Below are 19,257 nucleotides of genomic sequence, written 5' to 3' on the forward strand. Positions count from 1 at the left end.
GTTTCATGATTTAATATCTGTTATGCATAGTATTTATTCACTACTGAAATATATAGTGGGTCCTTAGGATCTGCTGGGGTTTGGTTCCAGGACCCCCTGTGGATACCAAAATCCATAGATGCTCAAGTCCCATTAAATACAAGGGACAGTAAAATGGTGTCCCTTACATAAAATGGCAACATCAAGGTTTGCTGTTTGGAATTTATGTATTTTTTAAAAATATTTTCAAACCACAGACGCTTGAATCTGTGGATAAAGAATGCATGGATACTATAAATACTGCTGCTAAAATGATGTTGTTGTTTTTTTACTACTTACTTGTCATTAATAATATATGTCCTAAGATTTGTCCTCTTTTTTTAAAAAAATAAAATAAAAAACTATAACAAAGAAAGAAACATAGTGTTCTCAATTATTCAGAGGTATCTAGGGTCCAAAACACACTGCAGAAATCATTCAGTTTGAGACCGCTTTAACTGCCCTGGCTCAGTGCTAGGCAATCTTGGGAAGTGTATTTTATTGTGGCACCAGAGCTCTCATACTGGATTATTTCTGCAGCGTGTTTTAAACCTAGATCACCTTGAAGGAATATTTAAAAGGCTATGATTTTTATCAACATCACACTGTCCAATATACTGTTTGACAAAGTGATCCCTATTGTTATCCAATCTGTTTCTGTAAAGTTCAGTAATGACTAATTTTTCATTTCTGTTTCTATCAAACAGGCTGAAGAGAAAACTGTTGTTCTAAAAGGTTAAGCGAGCGGTTAGTCATGTTAGTCTGCTGCAACAAAACATGTTTTATTTGCATAGGATTTTATGACATCTGATACAGTGGGTTGGAGACCACAAAGGTTAGTGTGAAATAAAACCTTTTAGTCTTTAATGTGCCACAAGACTCTTTCTTTTTGATCAAAAGTCCAATTTTGGTGAACTTTGGAGAAATTCAGTGGAGATATCACTGAGAACCTTGGCCCTGCAGAATCGTCTAAAAAATAACCAAAGTATTGCTGATCTACTTTGTGGGAGAGAACAAATGAATCCTATCCCACTGCTCCTCCTTCAAATGGTATAGCAGCCAGAGTAAAAAGTCAGTATGGTCTGGCACCTGCCAAGGGCCTATACTCCCTAGGGCAGGGGTAGGCAATCGTTTTGAGCCGGGGGCCGGGTTGCTGTCCCTCAGACAACTGGGGGGCCGAAGCCAAAAAATAAATAATTAAATAATTTTTTAAAAATTTAAATAAACAAATAAACCGGGACAAATGTAGGACAACATTTTCAAATGGTGGACACTTTTTTTAAAAAAGTGGAGGACACGCAAAAAAATTTGCTGATTTTTAAAAAAATGTTAATATAAATGCATGTTTCTGAGGCGTCTATAGACAATTGCCCCTGCGCGCGAGAGGCCAAAGGCCCCGGCGGCAATCGGCGCCAGGACCTGGCTGGGGCCGGTCCCAAGGCCTCGCTGGGCCGCATCTGGCCCGCGGGCCGCAGGTTGCCTACCCCTGCCCTAGGGAGGCCCACTAGGGAGGCCCACTGCCTCTTTATCACATCAGCCTTCCCATTTTACCACCTGTTGTACTGGTTCAGACTAGTGGCGTCACCAAGGTACTGTGGGTTGTGTGTACAACCCACACTGGATGACAGAAGAGGGGTGACACCTGTTTGAACCCTCCCGGCTTGTTATAGTGGCAGAAGCCTCCTCATGAGAAGACTTCCACCACCAGAAGCAAAGGAGAGGGCCAAGCATGCCATTTTGCCTGCTACCCCCTGAGAGCCCCTCCTGACTGGGTAACACCAGGGGTGGGGACACCACTGGTCCAGACAACAATGGTAGTGAGAAGGATGAGCCATTGCCTATTTGTTCATGGGCTCTCCACCTGTAACAGAAACAAGTCATAGTATCTGTGGCTGAGTTATAGGTTCTGTAGTTGAGGAGGAGCAACAGCAACTGATGACAATTGTGGTCAAAAGGCAGACTCACTTGAGCAGACTCACTTGAGCAAATGCTTTAAATTTACACAGGCTGTACTGCTCAGTTGCATAACAGAATGTACTTCTCAACCAAATGAATCAAAAAATTATGTTTTTTGTACTCAGTCCTACCAGACTTAGCATATGTGCCAAACAGGATCCAAAATGGGAAGTTTGTCCACTGACAATGAGAAAGATGACTGAAGTCAGTTTAGAAAGCAATGGTATAGAAATTGAGAGCCCACTGCAAGGAATAAAATGAAAAACAAACTTTATGGCAGGAAACAAAAGCAGAAGAAAAGTCTGACAAGGACAGCAAAGCCAAAACGTGCCTAGAGCAGATAAAATATGACTTCACATTGAGGATTGTGGGGTTATGCAGTACCATTACCAATACCCCTGTCAGTAGAACTTGGTATATGGATTGCATGAACCTTGATTCTGTCACATAAAAAGTCTGTGTACATCAGCCTTAAGCAATGTCAAGTAAACAAAATAAACCCCACCTTTAGAAAATATCCTTTTTATTGAGGCTAAACCACTAGGAATTTTAAAACAAATATTTGTTGGCACTGGAATCGAAAAATGAAAGGAACTGCCCGCCAAAATAACTGAACTTTCAGTCTAGACTCCAGATGTCTTTGGATGGGATAAAACACATTTTAATAATATTAAAAGTATGCTTTCTCTTCCATGTGCAAATTGTTTACCACACTTCAAAACCATTAGTCAAAAGCATAATGCAAGAAACTTTATCAAGTATAGTAGGCCCATCCAGGCCCATGGAACCAGGAGTTTCTGCAAGTCATAAAGTTGCTAGGATATTCCAAAACAGATTATTAGAAATGGAAAAGTTCAGACTCTGTGCAAACACTGAGAAACTATTTGTGGGAGTGGGAGCATCAAAGTGTCCTGCTGAAACAATTACTGAGTGACCCTATTGCCCATAAATAACATAAACACTTGAGAAAAGACTGAAGAACATGCACAGTCCAGTGATGATGTTAACAAATCTTGGAGAAGATGCAATGGAAAAACAATGAAAAAGGCACAGAAAACACTTTTCCCATGAAGATTTTGGGAGCACAGCAGGAGTGGAAATTTCCATATCTGCACCTAGTTCAAAACTGACACGATCTGATGTAAAAAGATGTCCACAAAAGAGATGCTTATCACATTTCTTCATGTCTCTATTTTTCTTTCTTGCTATTGTTTCTTTCCTCCCGTTTCAATTCTGTTGCACAACTAAAGGCTTTTTTGTTTTGTTTTGTTTTGGGATGGATCAGCAAGCATACTACACCTGCTTGGTAGTGATGAACCTGATGTTAAAATGCCATGAGGTTTAGGATTGGTAGGATATTTAGAACAACTTTGAATGCTTTGATGTAGACAGGTTGGAGAGAATTGTATTAGGAAATGTTGAATGTAGAGCTTGAGAGTATAGGACATAATCTAGATGCATTATTAGTTGCTTTGTTAATTATTCAAAATGCCTGTGCTCTTTAATTCATACTGCACTGTCTTGTTGATTACACTATGCTGCTTTCATGGATTTTCCTTTATGTTCTTTTGTTCACACTACTATTCATTTATTTTTGATTACACATCAATAATCAACTCAACTCATTTGAGATGTGGAACTGGAGAAGAGTGCTGAGGAATCCATGGATAGCCAAAAAGACAAACGGATACTAGAGCAGATCAAGCCAGAAATATCCCTAGAAGCCAAGATGACAAAACTTAGACTGCCATACTTGGGACATATCATGAGGAGGTGTGAATCACTGGGGAAAAAACAATATTGTTGGGAAAAGTGGAAGGAAGTAGAAAGAGAAGAAGGCCACATGCCAGATCGATGGACTTTATTAATGAGACTACAAATATGGTTTGCAGGACCTGGGCAGAACAGTAGAGAATAGGGGAGCCTGGAGATGTCTCATCAGCAGGGTCGCCATGGGTCAAGATCGATGCAAAGGCAGCTAACAACAACAACAAAAATCAATAAACAGGACAATTATTTCAGTTAAAATTATTTTCAGAATCCTTGTGCTATTCTGAACCCAGATTAACAAGATTCACTATCACAAAAATGAGTAGGAGTAAGGTGGTGGCATGGACTTTAATCCTGTTCAGTTATTTCTTGTTGTTGTTGTGTGCCTTCAAGTTGTTTCCAATTTATGGCGATGCTAAGGTGAATGATCACAGGGTTTTCTGAAGCTGATAATGTGTGACTTCCCCTAGGCTAATCAGTGGGTTTCCATGGCTAAGCAGGGAATCAAACCCTGATCTCCACAGTCATAGTCCAATGTTCAAACTACTACACTATGCTGGCTCTCAGATGTTACTCAGGCTCTCTCCAGACTGGCCCTTTGCGGCGCGCCCATGATGTGCTAGGGTTGCCTCAGGGCAGCGCATGCACATGCCCCACAACCCTAGCACGTCATGCACGCACCGTCATTACACAGTGCTTTACACATGGCACACATAACCATTACGTTGCAGCTGCGCATATATGCGCTGTCTTTGGTGCTTTGTGACGTAGCTAAAAGGAGCCGCTTTTTTGAGCTCCTTTTCTGCTGCAGCACAGCTGTGCAGCAGAGAGAGGCGCCGAGGAAGCGCCTCTTCTGGGCGGTCTGTACCCCGTCTCACTTAGTTTCAATCAATATGTGATAATAGGGAAGGCCAGTCTTGGCCCTTCTTGTCAATGCTTCCCTCACATGGAAAGCAAAAATCCTGAAGAGGAAAGGTCTCTGTAAGCATAGAAATTCTCCCTGCAAGCAAGAACTGTAATTTTCTAGTGTCCACACTTGTTTGGAAAGGTCTTCATATGAACAGAAAATTCTATTCAGGCTTGTTGCTTTAAACATGAGGGAGGACTGAAGATAATGGAGGGTGAAGATGCTCTCTCTTCCTTCACAGACCAACACAGGGGGCTTCTATACTGTATAAATGCTGTAATGAAGTTTAACTGCCATGGCTCCATCCTACAGAATCCTGGGATCTGTAGTTTTGTGAGGCACCAGCACCCTTTGACAGAGAAGGCTAAAGACTGTGTAAAACTATAAATCCTAGATTCCATCAGATGGAGCTACAGTACCTAAAGTTGTGTCAAACTGTGTTATTTCTACAGTGTAGATGCACCCTGGGTCAATTCTCATGGGGACTAATAACAGTCTGACACCACCTTAAGTGTTGTAGCTTCATCCTATGAAATCCTGGGATTTGTAGTTTTACGAGGTCTTTAGTCTTCTCTGCCAAAGAATACTAGTGCCTCCATAAACCACAAATGCCAGGATTCAGTAGTATGGAGCCATGGAAGTGAAATTGGCATCATTTCTACACCCACAATTTCTTCAGTCCTCACTGCTGCAAACAAAGAAATGTACTTATTCCTAGCTGCCTTCACTAAACACCTGTTTAATTGATTGCCATTTAATTATTGCCACAGCCAGTTTTCTGTACTGCATAAAGTAAGATACAAAGTTAGAAGTAGCAACTCTGGTGGTCTGTGGTCCAACTTGGCAGCAACATTTGACTTGAATTGTAACATTTACCACTGACATTGTGTGGCAAACCAGTAGAAGTGATTTAAAACAAGCTTGAGTTTTCCCTCTTTCTTGCCAAATTTTGATGGCAACCCACTACAAGCCATTTAAAGGCAACAAAGTGCAACCCCTAGTTTTGGTGGTATAATTTGCTGTCAAAATTACGAAGTGTATTTTAAGGATGGGGTGTGTTCGAGGGCATCTGAAAAACAGTCTTGGGGTCACACATGGTCCATGATTTTGTCGTTATCTAAAAGCTTTGGACTAAATCTGACTGTTAGTTCCAATGAGAATATACTGATTAAATTGCGTACATAAAAATCAGGTTATTAAATTGTTATTGTTTTAGTGGGTCTCCTCTTGGTGGGACTAACAGCTGGATTTAGAAACAAACAAACAAACAAGCTTCATTTATATAGCACTACATACCGCCTAGTGTCTAAGCAAAGTCGAAGGCTTTCATGGCTGGCATCCATAGTTTTTTGTGGGGTTTTCAGGCTATGTCGCCATGTTCTAGCAGAGTTTCTTTCTGACGTTTCGCCAGCTTCTGTGGCTGGCATCTTCAGAGAATGCTTTGCCTGGAAAAATTGGGTGTATATATACTGTGTGAGACTGGGAATGCAGGAGTGATTTGCATGTGTATCACCACAAGCTATTTCCAGTGGGATAATGGATTCTACTAACAGAGAGATGGGGTAGCAATGGGAAGCCCTCTAAGCCCTGTGATAGCAAACTTTTATATGGAACACTTTGAAAAACAAGCCCTGGAAACAGCACCGAAAAAGCCCACAACTTGGTTCTGATACATGGATGACACTTTCACCATCTGGAGCCATGGAGAAGAAGACCTTGCTGTACTCCTGAACCATCTGAACAACATCCACCCCAACATCCAATTCACTATAGAAAAAGAAAAGGAAGGAACACTGCCATTCTTGGATGTCCTAGTCATCCGCAAACCGAACCTACGTTTGGGTCACACAGTATACCGAAAACCCACACATACAGACCGATACCTGCACAAGAACTCCAACCATCACCCAGGACAAAAAAAGAAGCACAATCAAAACACTGGTAGATCGAGCAAAACGCATCTGCAAATGCCACTTCTTGGAAGATGAACTGAAGCACTTGGACCGGGCTCTACAGGCCAATGGTTATTCCAGCTCAGACATCAGAAAGGCTGCCAGGCCCAGAAAAAACCAGAGGAGTGAAGACAAGCAGCCACCCAAAGGGAAGGTATTTTTACCACACATTAAAGGAGTCACCGACAAAATAGGGAAAATGGTGAGGAAGCACAACCTGCAAATGGCTTACAAACTGACGAAGAAAATCCAGCAAATGCTTCGCTCAGCCAAGGACCAGAGAGACCCTCTCACAGCCGCAGGAGTTTACTGCATACCATGCAGCTGCGGACAAGTCTACATAGGGACCACCAAACACAGTGTGCAAACAAGAATCAAGGAACATGAGAGGCACTGCAGACTGGGCCAGCCAGAAAAAACAGCAGTAGCAGAACATGCCACAAACCATCCTGGGCATAAAATACTGTTTGAAAACACTGAAGTTCTGGACCATGCCAACCACTACCATGTCAGGATGCACAGGGAAGCGATTGAAATCCACAAACATCTGGATAATTTCAACCGGAAAGAAGAAACCCTTAAAGTGAACAAAATTTGGCTACCAGTCCTGAGGAATAGCAAAATAAGGACTCAGTATCATAGAATCATAGAATCATAGAGTTGGAAGATACCGCAAGGGCCATCCAGTCCAACCCCCTGCCATGCAGGAAATCCAGATCAAAGCATCGTCGACAGATGGCCATCCAGCCTCTGTTTGAAGACCTCCAAGGAGGGAGACTCCACTACATCTACGAGGAAGTGTGTTCACTGTCGAAACAGCCTTACTGTCAGGAATTCCTCCTAATGTTGAGGGTGGAATCTCTTTTCCTGCAGCTTGCATCCATTGCTCCGGGTCTGTTCTGGAGCAGCAGAAAACAAGCTTGCTCCCTCCTCAATATGACATCCCTTCAAGTATTAAATAGGGCTATCATGATCACGTCTTAACCTTCTCTTTCCAGGCTAAACATCCCCAGCTCCCTGAGTCGTTCCTCGTAGGGCAAGGTTTCCAGACCTTTCACCATTTTAGTCGCCCTCCTTTGGACACGCTCCAGTTTCTCAATGTCCTTTTTGAATTGTGGCGCCCAGAACTGGACACAATATTCCAGGTGGGGCCTGACCAGAGCAGAATAGAGTGGCACTATTACTTCCCTGGATCTAGATACGATACTTCTATTGATGCAGCCTAAAATCGCATTGGCCTTGTTAGCTGCCGCATCACACTGTTGACTCATGTTCAACTTGTGGTCTACTTGGACTCCTAGATCCCTTTCACATGTTGTCTCCTTAAGCCAGGTGTCTCCCATCCTATATCTGTGCATTTCATTTTTTCGCCCTAAGTGCAGTACCTTACATTTCTCCCTGTTGAAGTTCATTCTGTTAGCTCTGGCCCAGCTTTCTAGTCTATTCAGGTCATTTTGAATTTTGATCCTGTCCTCTGGAGTATTAGCTATTCCTCCTACTTTAGTGTCATCTGCAAATTTGATAAGTATTCCCCCATTTTTTTCCTCCAAGTCATTGATAAAGATGTTGAACAGTACTGGGCCCAGGACAGAGCCCTGTGGGACTCCACTGGTCACTTCTCTCCAGGATGAAAAGGTGCCATTGTTGAGCACCCTTTGGGTTCGGCCGGTCAACCAATTACAAATCCACTTAACAGTTGCCTTGTCCAGCCCACATTTTACAAGCTTGTTTGCAAGAATGTCATGGGGAACCCTGTCAAAGGCCTTACTGAAATCAAGATATACTATATCCACAGCATTCCCTTCATCTACCAAGCTGGTAATTTTATCAAAGAAAAAGATTAGGTTTGTCTGGCATGACTTGTTTCTCTGAAACCCATGTTGACTTTTTGTGATTATGGCATTGCCTTCTAGATGTTCACAGACTCTCTGTTTAATGATCTGCTCCAGAATCTTTCCTAGTACTGATGTCAGACTAACTGGACGATAATTGTTGGGATCCTCTTTTTTCCCCTTTTTGAAGATGGGGACAACGTTTGCCCTCCTCCAGTCGGCTGGGATCTCTCCTGTTCTCCAGGAGTTTTCAAAGATTATTGCCAATGGCTCCGATATTACATTGGCCAGTTCTTTTAATACCCTTGGATGTAGTTCATCTGGTCCAGTAAATGCAAATGGAAAATCACTCAGAGTCAGGAGCTTTCCCAGCAGATAATAATCACCAATTAGCAGACATTAATCCTCATTTGCATTAGCCTCCCAGCCTGAGGCCAGCCATCAACACTGAACAATACACATGCAAATCACTCCTGCATTCCCAGGCTCACACAGTATATATACACCCAATTTTTCCAGGCAAAGCATTATCTGAAGATGCCAGCCACAGATGCGGGCGAAATATCAGAAAGAAACTCTGCTAGAACATGGCCACATAGCCCGAAAAACCCACAAAAAACTATAGTGTCTAAGCAGTTTACAACTGTAAGCTAATTTGCCCCCAACAATCTGGGTACTCATTTTAGCGACCTCGGAAGGATGCAAGCCTGAGTCAAGCTTGAGCCCTTTTGCTGGTCTTGAACTCGCAATCTTGTGGTTTTGAGTGAGTGGCTGAAGTACAGGCATTTAACCACTTCGTCACCAGGGCTCCTTTAGACATTTGCAATAATTCATTCTTAGGGTTTTTTTTTCACTCTAATTTTCTTATGTCTTAATAGTTAACCAGGAGAACAAATAAAATGTGCTTGAAATGAACACATCCAGTCAAACTTACTCTATTTTTGTAAGAGGATCAACAGTTACCGATAAAGGCCTGCTCAGCTTTCTAAATTCAATTTCTCAAGTCTTGATCTACCTCAGGCCTTCTTTCTTGATTTTTTTCTGCAACACCATTGTAAGTGGCTCAATCAAGTGCATTTTTCTTTTATCCCCTTAACCGTTCCCACTGTAACTCTAATTTCTATCTCCTCTATCTTCCACTATCACTTACATGCACTGTTTTCATCCTTCAATTCTGAGACAGTAATCAAGGAAGTATGGGACGTAGTAGCTCAGGGCTTAGGACGCTGACTCAGAAGATCAGCAGGAGGGCAGTTTGAGGCCGAGGTGCCACATGAAAGAGTGAGCTCGGGTCACTAGCTCCAGCTTCTGCCAACCTAGCAGTTTGAAAGCATGTAAAAGTGCAAGTAGATAAACAGGTACCACTTCAGTGGGAAGGTAACAGTGTTCCGCGCAGTCATGCTGACTATACGACCATGAGTTGTCTTTGATAACTATGGCTCCCTTGGCTTAATAACAGAGATGAGCACCGTACCTACAGTCAGACACAACAATCTTGTCAAAGGGGAAACCTTTACCTTTACCTTGTCATGTTCTGTCAGCATATTGTAGTGGTTTCAGCGTTGGACTACAGTTTTGGAGACCAAGGTTTGAATCTTGGCCATGAAAATATGCTGGGTGATCTTGGTTAAGTCACACACTCTCAGCTTCAGAGGTAAGCAGTGATGACAAACTCCCTCTGTACAAATCTCACCAAGAAAAACCCATGGTAGGTTTGCCTTAGACTTTCCATTAAGTCAGAAATGAACTGAAGGCACACAACCACAACAATGGTTTGTGATGGGGCCTCTGGAACCTGTCCACTGCTGCTTTCAGTGTAAGCTATCTGGGCTTCATTTTTCACCTTCCTCATGCCTTCTGACCCTCCTGGGTCAAAGCAGATCCTAAAAGAAATTGCAACATTTTAACTGTCCCATCCAACAAAAAATGACTTCGCATTGCACTCCTTCACACCTAAATAAAATAATTGTGTATAATAAAAAGCTTATTCTCCAATAGAATAATTTGAAAGGGCAGAAGCAAAAGTAATACTAGCTTGAGTTGCTAAGTCCAGAATGAATATCAACAAGTTTTCACTCAGCCATTGGTGCAGAACATCTGTTTCAGCAAACTATACTTTCTGTTAACCCAGGCCATAGACTCTTGCAGGCCAATGAAATGTGATAAGATAAACTTATTTTGTCCTCCAAGAAATGTCTCAACTGAATGACTGGCAAGATTTTAGGAAGGTTATTAGGCTACAGGTGCCAGAGAAGGAAAGCTTATATATTTAACAAGCATAAAGACACAGAATGAACACTGATCAGGATTTTCTTGCCTTTTAAGAACTACCTTCCATGCATTTTCTCATTTTCTCTTAAGGATCATAAACCTTCACTTGCAACAGATAATTTCTTAGATTAATATTTTACTAGCGATTCACAAAAGTATACAACAGGGGTAGGCAACCTGCGGCCCGGCGAGACCTTGGGACCGGCCCCAGTCAGCTCCTGACGCCGATTGCCGCTGGGGCCTTTGGCCACTCGCGCGCAGGGGCAATTGTCTATAGACGCCTCAGAAACATGCATTTATATTAACATTTTTTTTAAAATCAGCAAATTTTTTTGTGTGTCCTCCACTTTTTTAAAAAAAGTGTCCAACATTTGAAAATGTTGTCCTACATTTGTCCCGGTTTATTTATTTATTTAAATTTAAAAAAATTTTTTTTTAATTATTTATTTTTTGGCTTCGGCCCCCCAGTTGTCTGAGGGACAGCAACCCAGCCCCTGGCTCAAAACGGTTGCCTACCCCTGGTATACAACTACAGCTCAGAATGTAGGAAGAGAAGAGAAATAATGTACGTTGCTTATGTGGAAGCAACACACACACAAATGTGGCATAATTTGTCTTAACTAGACTTGGATATTGTTCACCAGATGATGCTAAGATATATTCCTTACAAGTCAATGCAAATGCCTGTTATCATCATGTAATTTTTTAAAATTGTATTTAATGCTGTCTATTTTACCCTGCAGATTTAATATATGTAATACCAAAGTGGGTGCAGAGAAATTTAAACACTAGAAATGTTTTGTTAAGTTTATTTTAGGATCACAATGTTTAAATGTACCATTGTGTGTTTGTTTCTTAAAATATGTATGAGGCAAAATATATGAATGGCATTCTGCATAGCTGAGTGGCATCTCTTTGACTCCCACGGATGAAAATTTGAATTAAAAGAAACATTTCATATACAAGGAACACAATGTTCTTAAAGAGAATTCTAAGGACTGAAGACAGAGTAAAACAAAAACAAATAACAAATAAGTATTGTAAGGTATGTATGCTATACAGCCAAAAACACCTCTTTCAGCAGACATTATTGTTCCAGTATATCTATCTGCCTTAGAATGAAAAATGAAGTGTGGCTCTATAAAAATTATGCCCTTTACAACAAACCTTCATACTTGGATAATCATTCTAATCAGAGGAAAACTGGTGGCATTTATGTGAAAGACATGACACATGGGAACATTGCAAAAGTAGGATGAGAATATGTGGTCCTTCAGATATTGTTGGACTGTAATTCCTTTCAACTTCTTATGAGTGTCTATGTCAGCTAGGGCTGATGGAAGCTGGACTGCAGTCCAGCAACTTCTGGAAGGATGAATGTTTCTCATTCTTGTTGCCTTCGCAGAAACAAAGGACAGTTTTCCATCTAGACAACTGCATAGCTGAAGGTAGTTACAATAAGACTATAGAAAGCCATTCAACAAGAACAAATGATTGTATAGGCCTTCTACCTGGTAGTCATGATACTTGTTAAGCTATTTATATTACTGATATTTTCTCTCCCCATTCTGAGAAATTTAATAATGTTTAGGCTGCTTGCCAATAGAGAAAACAACAACTCTGTCTTCCACATATTCAACATGCAAAGGGAAGTCATACTGAAGGAATGTCATATTGAGGATGGAGGAAAGCTTGTTTTCTGCTGCTCCAGAGATTTGGACCTGGACCAATGGATTCAAGCTACAGGAAAAGAGATTCCACCTAAATATTATGAGGAACTTCCTGACAGTAAGAGCTGTTCAACAATGGAACACACTCCCTCATAGAATGCTGGAGGATCATCAGGTGCAGCAGATTGGACGAATAAACAAATGGACATAAATGCAATTATATTGGTGGAGCTCAGAGAATTTAAGAAAAACTTTAAGTTGCAAATAAGGGAAGAGCAAAAAAGCTTGTGAGAAGAGATCAGAAGAGACATGCAGGAGGAAATTAATGGACTCTCAAAAAAATAGATATTCAAGACATCTATTAGATCCATTAGATCCATTATTTAATGCTATAAGTGTAGAAGGAATCCCTCAGACATGGGAATCTGCTTGTATTACACTAATACCTATGGAAGCAAAAGATGACATGTTTATGGAAAATTATAGACCAATAAGTTTGTTGAACAATGGTTACAAATTATATACACAAATCTGGGTAAACAGACTGAAAGAAATACTACCATCATTAAGTGAGAAAGAGCAAAATGGTTTCCATCCAGGTCGATATATTAGAAACAATATAAGAGCAATATTGGATAGTTTAGAATACCACAAAGTCAACAATGAGAAAAAAGGAGCATTGATAGCCATCAATATGGAAAAAGCTTTCGATTATGTAAGGTGGGATTTTCTGTTACAAGTTTTAAAGAGAACGGATATGGGCACAAATTTTATAAAGGTAATAGAGCAGATATACAATCACCAAAAGCTTATTTAGTTATTAACAAGGAAAGGTCTCAAGAATTCTTTATCAATAAAGGTACGAGGCAAGGATTCCCCATGTCCCCACTATTAATTGTAATGATAATAGAAATTTTACTAACATCAATTAAACTGAACCCAAAGATCAAAGTTATCAAGATTAAAGGGCAAGATACAAAAATAAGAGCCTTCGCAGACAATATAGTGGTAGTCTTGGAAGACCCTACACAAAATATGGATGAACTATTTCAAGATCTAAAGGAATTTGGCAAATATTCAGGTTTGAAAGTTAACAAAGGGAAGATGGTGATGATAACCAAAAACATGTCTAAAAAAGAGGAGAGTCTCCTAAAAGAGAAATCGTGCTGCAAGGTAGAAAGAAAAATTAAGTATCTAGGAACAATCTAAAATTGTTTAATAATAATTATGTAGCTAGTTGGAAAGGAGTAAAAGAAAATCTAATAAGATGGAACAAATTAAATCTCTCTTTATTAGGGAGAATTATGGTAATCAAGATGAGAATCCTCCCCAAACTATTGTATTTGCTATTAAATCTTCCAATTGAAATCAAAGGGGAATGAGAATTGGAACTCAGGAAATTCATATGGAAAGGACAGAAATAAAAATTAAATGGTTAGTTCTAAAGAATAAGAAGGAAAAAGGAGGAAACTCAGTACCAGATTTGATATTATTGGGCATGTAGTTTGATTTGGATTCAGAACTGGATTAAATTAGAGGACAAAGAGCAACTTAATTTGGAAGTGATACATTTTTCTGGCATGCCTTTTTAGGCTATGATAAATTAAAATGTAATGGAGACTTTATAAACCATCCAGTCAGGAGATCCTTATTATTTACATGGAGGAAAATTAAAGCAAAATTTTATTATAAATTACCTATATGGATTTCCTCTATGGAAGATGGGTAGAGGGTAATGAATGGCTTACATATAAAAATGCAATTAAGAAGGAGCATTTAGGCAATACAGATTTAAGATCGAGAGAGGAATTAAACAAAGAGAGATACAATATTAGCTGGTTCAATTATTTACAGTTAAGACAAAGATATACGGAAGATAAGAAGACAATAGGTATCAAAAGAAGTCTGAATGAACTAGACAAAATAATTTGGCAGTCAGATTTAAAAAAAGGTATCAAAGCTGTATAATTTGTTACTAAGCAGACATAGGGAACAAGAGATGGAAAAAGATTATATGATTAAATGGATCTGGGGCATGGGAGGTAAGACTGAAATTGAAGAATGGCAAAATACGTGGAAAAGAACGAATAAATTTACAGTGGTGCAAAACCTAAAAAAGAACCACATGAAAATGAATAGGTGGTATTATACACCGTGGACATTTTTCAAAATCTGTAAGTTAGAATAAGGGCTATGCTGGAGGTGTAATAAAGAGAAAGGGACGATTTTTCATGTGTGGTGGCAATGTGTAGAAATTCAGAAATTTTGGAGGGACGTTCATGAGACAGTTCAACAAATCTTTGGGATAAAATTCCCAGTGAATTCCAAATTATGCTTACTTAACATGCCTTCGATTTTGAAAACACAGGACGAAAGCAAATATTGGAGGATAATTTTGTATTTAGTTACAGTGGTGAGAATTTCAATAGCTAGATTATGGAAATCAGAAGCAAGACCAACCTGGGATGATTGGATGCAAAAAGTGAATGAGTACATAGAATTAGATACGATATCTTGTCAAGTACAAGATCAAGATACAATGAAAAAGAAAGATGATTGGAAAAAAGTTCTGGCTTTATGGGAAACCAGATGGAATATAAAAACAGATATATTGGATATTTAACAGTTTAAAATTCTGTGATGGTAACATGCTGAACTTCTTTCTTCTCATAATCTTTATGTAATCTTTTTATTGTTACAGGCTTGTAGGTGAACAAATGACACCTCTGACAAAGCATCCTTTATAAAAAAAATAAGACTGGGGATTTAAAAACCTTAAACATGTATTAGACAATTAAACTAGCATAAGACTGCTTTGTTAAGAGATTAAATTAAGAGAATGTATATTGAATGAGTTAGAGTTGATTTCTGTATTTGTTATACTGAACATAATACATAACAAGATAGATGGATTCTTTAATATTTCAAGAAAAAAGAACTCTTCAAAATTCTAAGAACTTAAGGAAGATTGAAGAAAATTTATTAAGATAAGAGAACAAAAATGTGATTTCATTTGAAATTCTGTTGTGAAATGATTTTATTATATATAACTAATAAAGACTATTAAAAAACAACAACTTATAGAGCCAACCAGTCAGAATCCATACAGCTACAGAACTTCCAGTATCTGTAAATAGTCATACAGACCAAACAAAGGGGGAAAATATATTCAGAATATATATGCCATTGCCTGTCTTGAGCCAATGCAAAAGGCAAGGTTAAAAATACGGGCAAATATATATATATAGAAGCCTCATTTAGGGAAGAAATCGCCCTTTTTTATTCTAAAGTACTAAAAAAAAAAAAGACCTGCTCCAGTATGGCATGAACATGCAAAGGACTAGTACCAAACTGGATATACAATACAGAGCTACGAATTAAATATTTTAATGAGGTACTTTAGTAACTACTTTGGGAATGATTGTAGCTGTAATTCTCTTCAGAACACTGTAAAGGGACTTCTGTACTGTATGTTACTTGTTTTAGGGTTTTTTAGATTTAGGAGATTATCGCCCTGCTTTCCCCCCGATCTGGGCAGGGACTGAGACTGGGCTGGGACCATGTATTACGACACAGCTCCGTGCCCAGATCGGAACCATCCCGTACCCAATCGAAATGTTTTCCATTACTTTGCTACGAATGGAAAAGAAGTGTTTTTAGCTAAGTATGGTTGAAGTCCTGATCTGGCACAGGATGATAACGATCTGTGCACAGAGCCGTGCACTAAGACATGGTCCTAAGCCAGTCTCAGCTCATACCCAGATCGGGAAAAGACAGCCAGTACGATAATCTCCTTAGTCTGATAAATGGGACAGGAGGAGGAATATTCACATGAGTGGATGCCTCATCCTGTTTCTTTGTGGGGTTTTAGTGTTTTAATTACCCCACCAGGAAAACCAATACTGGCAGGTTTTTTCCCAATTCAGAGGAGATCTCTGTCATTACACAGCCCCCTCACATACATTTCTTCTGCTGCTGGAGGCCAGACCAATGTGCTATACCCTAACTATGAACACCTGGTTTGGTGGGGGCATCAGGAATGCTTATGTATCAGTAAGCTTCAAATGAACTTACAGGTGTATACTTAGTTATGCTTACAAATTTACACTCATTGGGCCATCTATACTACAGTTGCCCCTCCTAACTCGCAGATCTGAGATCTGCGACCTTGAATATCCACAGAGGGGTGACCTCCAACATTTTCAATGGCATGAGCACACAGGCCCCTCCATACACGGGCATGCTGCATTCAAGCCTATGGGGCAGGGGTAGGCAACCTACAGCCCGCAGGCTGAATCCGGCCTGATGAGGCCTTGGGACCGGCCCAAGCCCGGTCCTGCTGCCGATTGCCGCCAGGGCCTTTGGCCTCTCACGCATGGGGGCAATTGTCTATAGAAGCCTCAGAAACATGCATTTATATTAATGTTTTTAAAAAACCAACAAATTTTTTCACGTGTCCTCCATTTTTAAAAGTGTCCTCCATTTGAAAAATTTGTCCTACATTTGTCCCAGTTTATTTATGTATTTATTTTTTTTAAAAAATATTTAATGATTTATTTTTTCCTCCGGCCCCCCAGTTGTCTGAGGGACAGCAACCCGGCCCCCGGCTCAAAAAGTTTGGCTACCCCTGCTATGGGGCTTGAATATGCAGAAGCCTCCATTTTCACAGCCAACTGTATATACTTATAGTAGATCCTGCTCCAAGTGAGTCCACCAAACCATTTTATTAATTCATATTTCATTTACTAATCAATATTAATTCATTTTATTAAACACAACTGATTAAAAGCAGCCTTAAAATCTGAAACCAGTCAGTAAAATCAGACAAATCAGGCTATATTTCTTGGAAAGAAAAACATACATTGCAGGTGTAAAAACAATTGTTTGCTTATTTGTTTGTATATCTGTACAGTTGTACTTACAGCATTCCTAAAATTTCTGGTAATACTGATGCTTAGACACACCTGTTGTTTTTAAGTACAAATATATCCCAAAGTGTTGTCTAATTTATACTTCCAGTTGACTTTTAAAGTATGGTTGACTTTACTAACACATCTCCATGTTAAGTGACCTCATGCAGATGTACTACATTTTTTTACATACTGTTTAGTTTATCACATCCAACTGGTAAATAAGAAGCTCTTACAAGCCGATTCATATTTTGTAAAATCCTTTTTAACTATGCCAGACTCATTTAGCTTTTTTATAAAAGAAATTATTGCAAAACAAATCCTGTGAAAAAATTGCAATTGAATTGAAAGAAAAATAAAGAGACAAGAAAACCACCCACTTACTGTTTCCAATGCTGTTATTCGTTCCTGCAAATTAGAAAGAAAACAAAACATTATCAGACCACATAAGGAGACCACCAAAGAAATAAGAAATATGCATAAACACACCTGTACAAAACATTTCACAGCTCTTTTACAAGGTGTGGCAATATAGGATTGCCTTTACATAAGGTGGTGTTGGTATTTCTGCTTTGGATGCTAAAGGAACAAACAAGCCTGGGCAATGAAGCTATGGTAAAATTTGAAACTTTACTATTTTAACTCCAAGGAAAATTCAAAAATGAAGACAACTGTGTTGAACCACACCTATATAAATATGTGGATTATATTTGTGTGTGTACAGTATAGAACCATGGTGTCAGTTTCTCCTCTGAGTAAGGTAATGTTTAAAATTCTATAACAAAGGCTCTTACCATATATGGAGCAAGAACTGCCAGATGTCCAAGAGGGGTTCAGGGAAGTAAGAAGCACCAGGGATCATATAGCATATATACACTGAATAATGGAACACACTAAGGAGTTCCAAAAGAAAACCAGCCTATGCTTTATAGACTATAGCAAAGCATTTGATTGCATTTTTGTTGTTGTGTGCCTTCAAGATGTTTCTGACTTATGGTGACCCCAAGGTAAACCTATCATCGGGTTTTCTTGGCAAATTTCTTCCGGGGGTATGTGTGCCATTGCCATCTTCTGAAGCTGAGAGAGTGTAACTTGCCCAAGGTCACCCAGTGGGTTTCCATGGCCGGGCCGGGAGTCAAACTCTGGTCTTCAGAGTCCTAGTCCAATGTTCAAACCACTACACCACACTGGTTGGTTGACTGTATAGATCATGCAAAATTATGGATCACTCTTGAAGAAATGGGTGTGCCACAGCATTGGATAGTTCTGATGTGTAATCTGTACTCAGGACAAGAGGCTACTGTCAGGGCAGCATACGGAGAAACTAAATAGTTTCCAACTGGAAAGGGGGTCAGGCAAGGCTGTATTCTATCACCCAATCTATTTAATTTTGTATGATGTATGAACATCATACAAAAAGCAGGACTGGACTCAGCAGAGGGAGGCATGAAAATTGGAGGAAGGAATATCAACAATCTAAGACATGCAGATGAAACTATATTATTAGCAGAAAATATCAGAGATATGGAAAAATCATTGAAGATGGTCAAGGCAGAAAGTGCAAAGGCATAGAATCATAGTTGGAAGAAACCACAAGGGCCATCCAGTCCAACCCCCTGCCATGCAGGAAATCCAAATCAAGGCATCCCCGACAGATGGCCATCCAGCCTCTGTATGAAGACCTCCAAGGAAGGAGATTCCACTACACTCCGAAGCAGTGCGTGCCACTGCGAACAGCCCTTACTGTCAGGATGTTCCTCCTAATGTTGAGGTGCAATCTCTTTTCCTGGAGCTTGCATCCATTGTTCCGGGTCCTAGTCTGTGGAGCAGCAGAAAACAAGCTGGCTCCCTCCTCAATATGACATCCCTTCAAATATTTAAACAGGGTTAACCTTCTCTTCTCCAGGCTAAACATCCCCAGCTCCCTGAGTCTTTCCTCATAGGGCATGGTTTCCAGACCCTTTCCCATTT

The 19,257-nt window shown here is 39.8% G+C and overlaps 1 protein-coding gene across 11 annotated transcripts in view; it reads right to left on the reverse strand.

The window, feature by feature from the left end:
* CEP128 (centrosomal protein 128) overlaps positions 1-19,257 on the reverse strand; it is a 288,826-nt gene that overhangs the window by 40,468 nt on the left and 229,101 nt on the right. For all 11 annotated transcript variants that reach the window (XR_006101452.1, XR_006101450.1, XR_006101451.1 and 8 more), the window contains one exon: positions 17,671-17,694. Coding sequence is in view for 5 of the 11 variants with exons in the window: in XM_042445851.1 (XP_042301785.1) it covers positions 17,671-17,694 (24 nt within the window). In the remaining 6 variants the exon portion in view is untranslated. The remainder of the gene's footprint in view (positions 1-17,670; positions 17,695-19,257) is intronic.

This window comes from Sceloporus undulatus, chromosome 1 (assembly GCF_019175285.1).
Source record: "Sceloporus undulatus isolate JIND9_A2432 ecotype Alabama chromosome 1, SceUnd_v1.1, whole genome shotgun sequence".
Lineage (NCBI taxonomy): Eukaryota > Metazoa > Chordata > Lepidosauria > Squamata > Phrynosomatidae > Sceloporus > Sceloporus undulatus.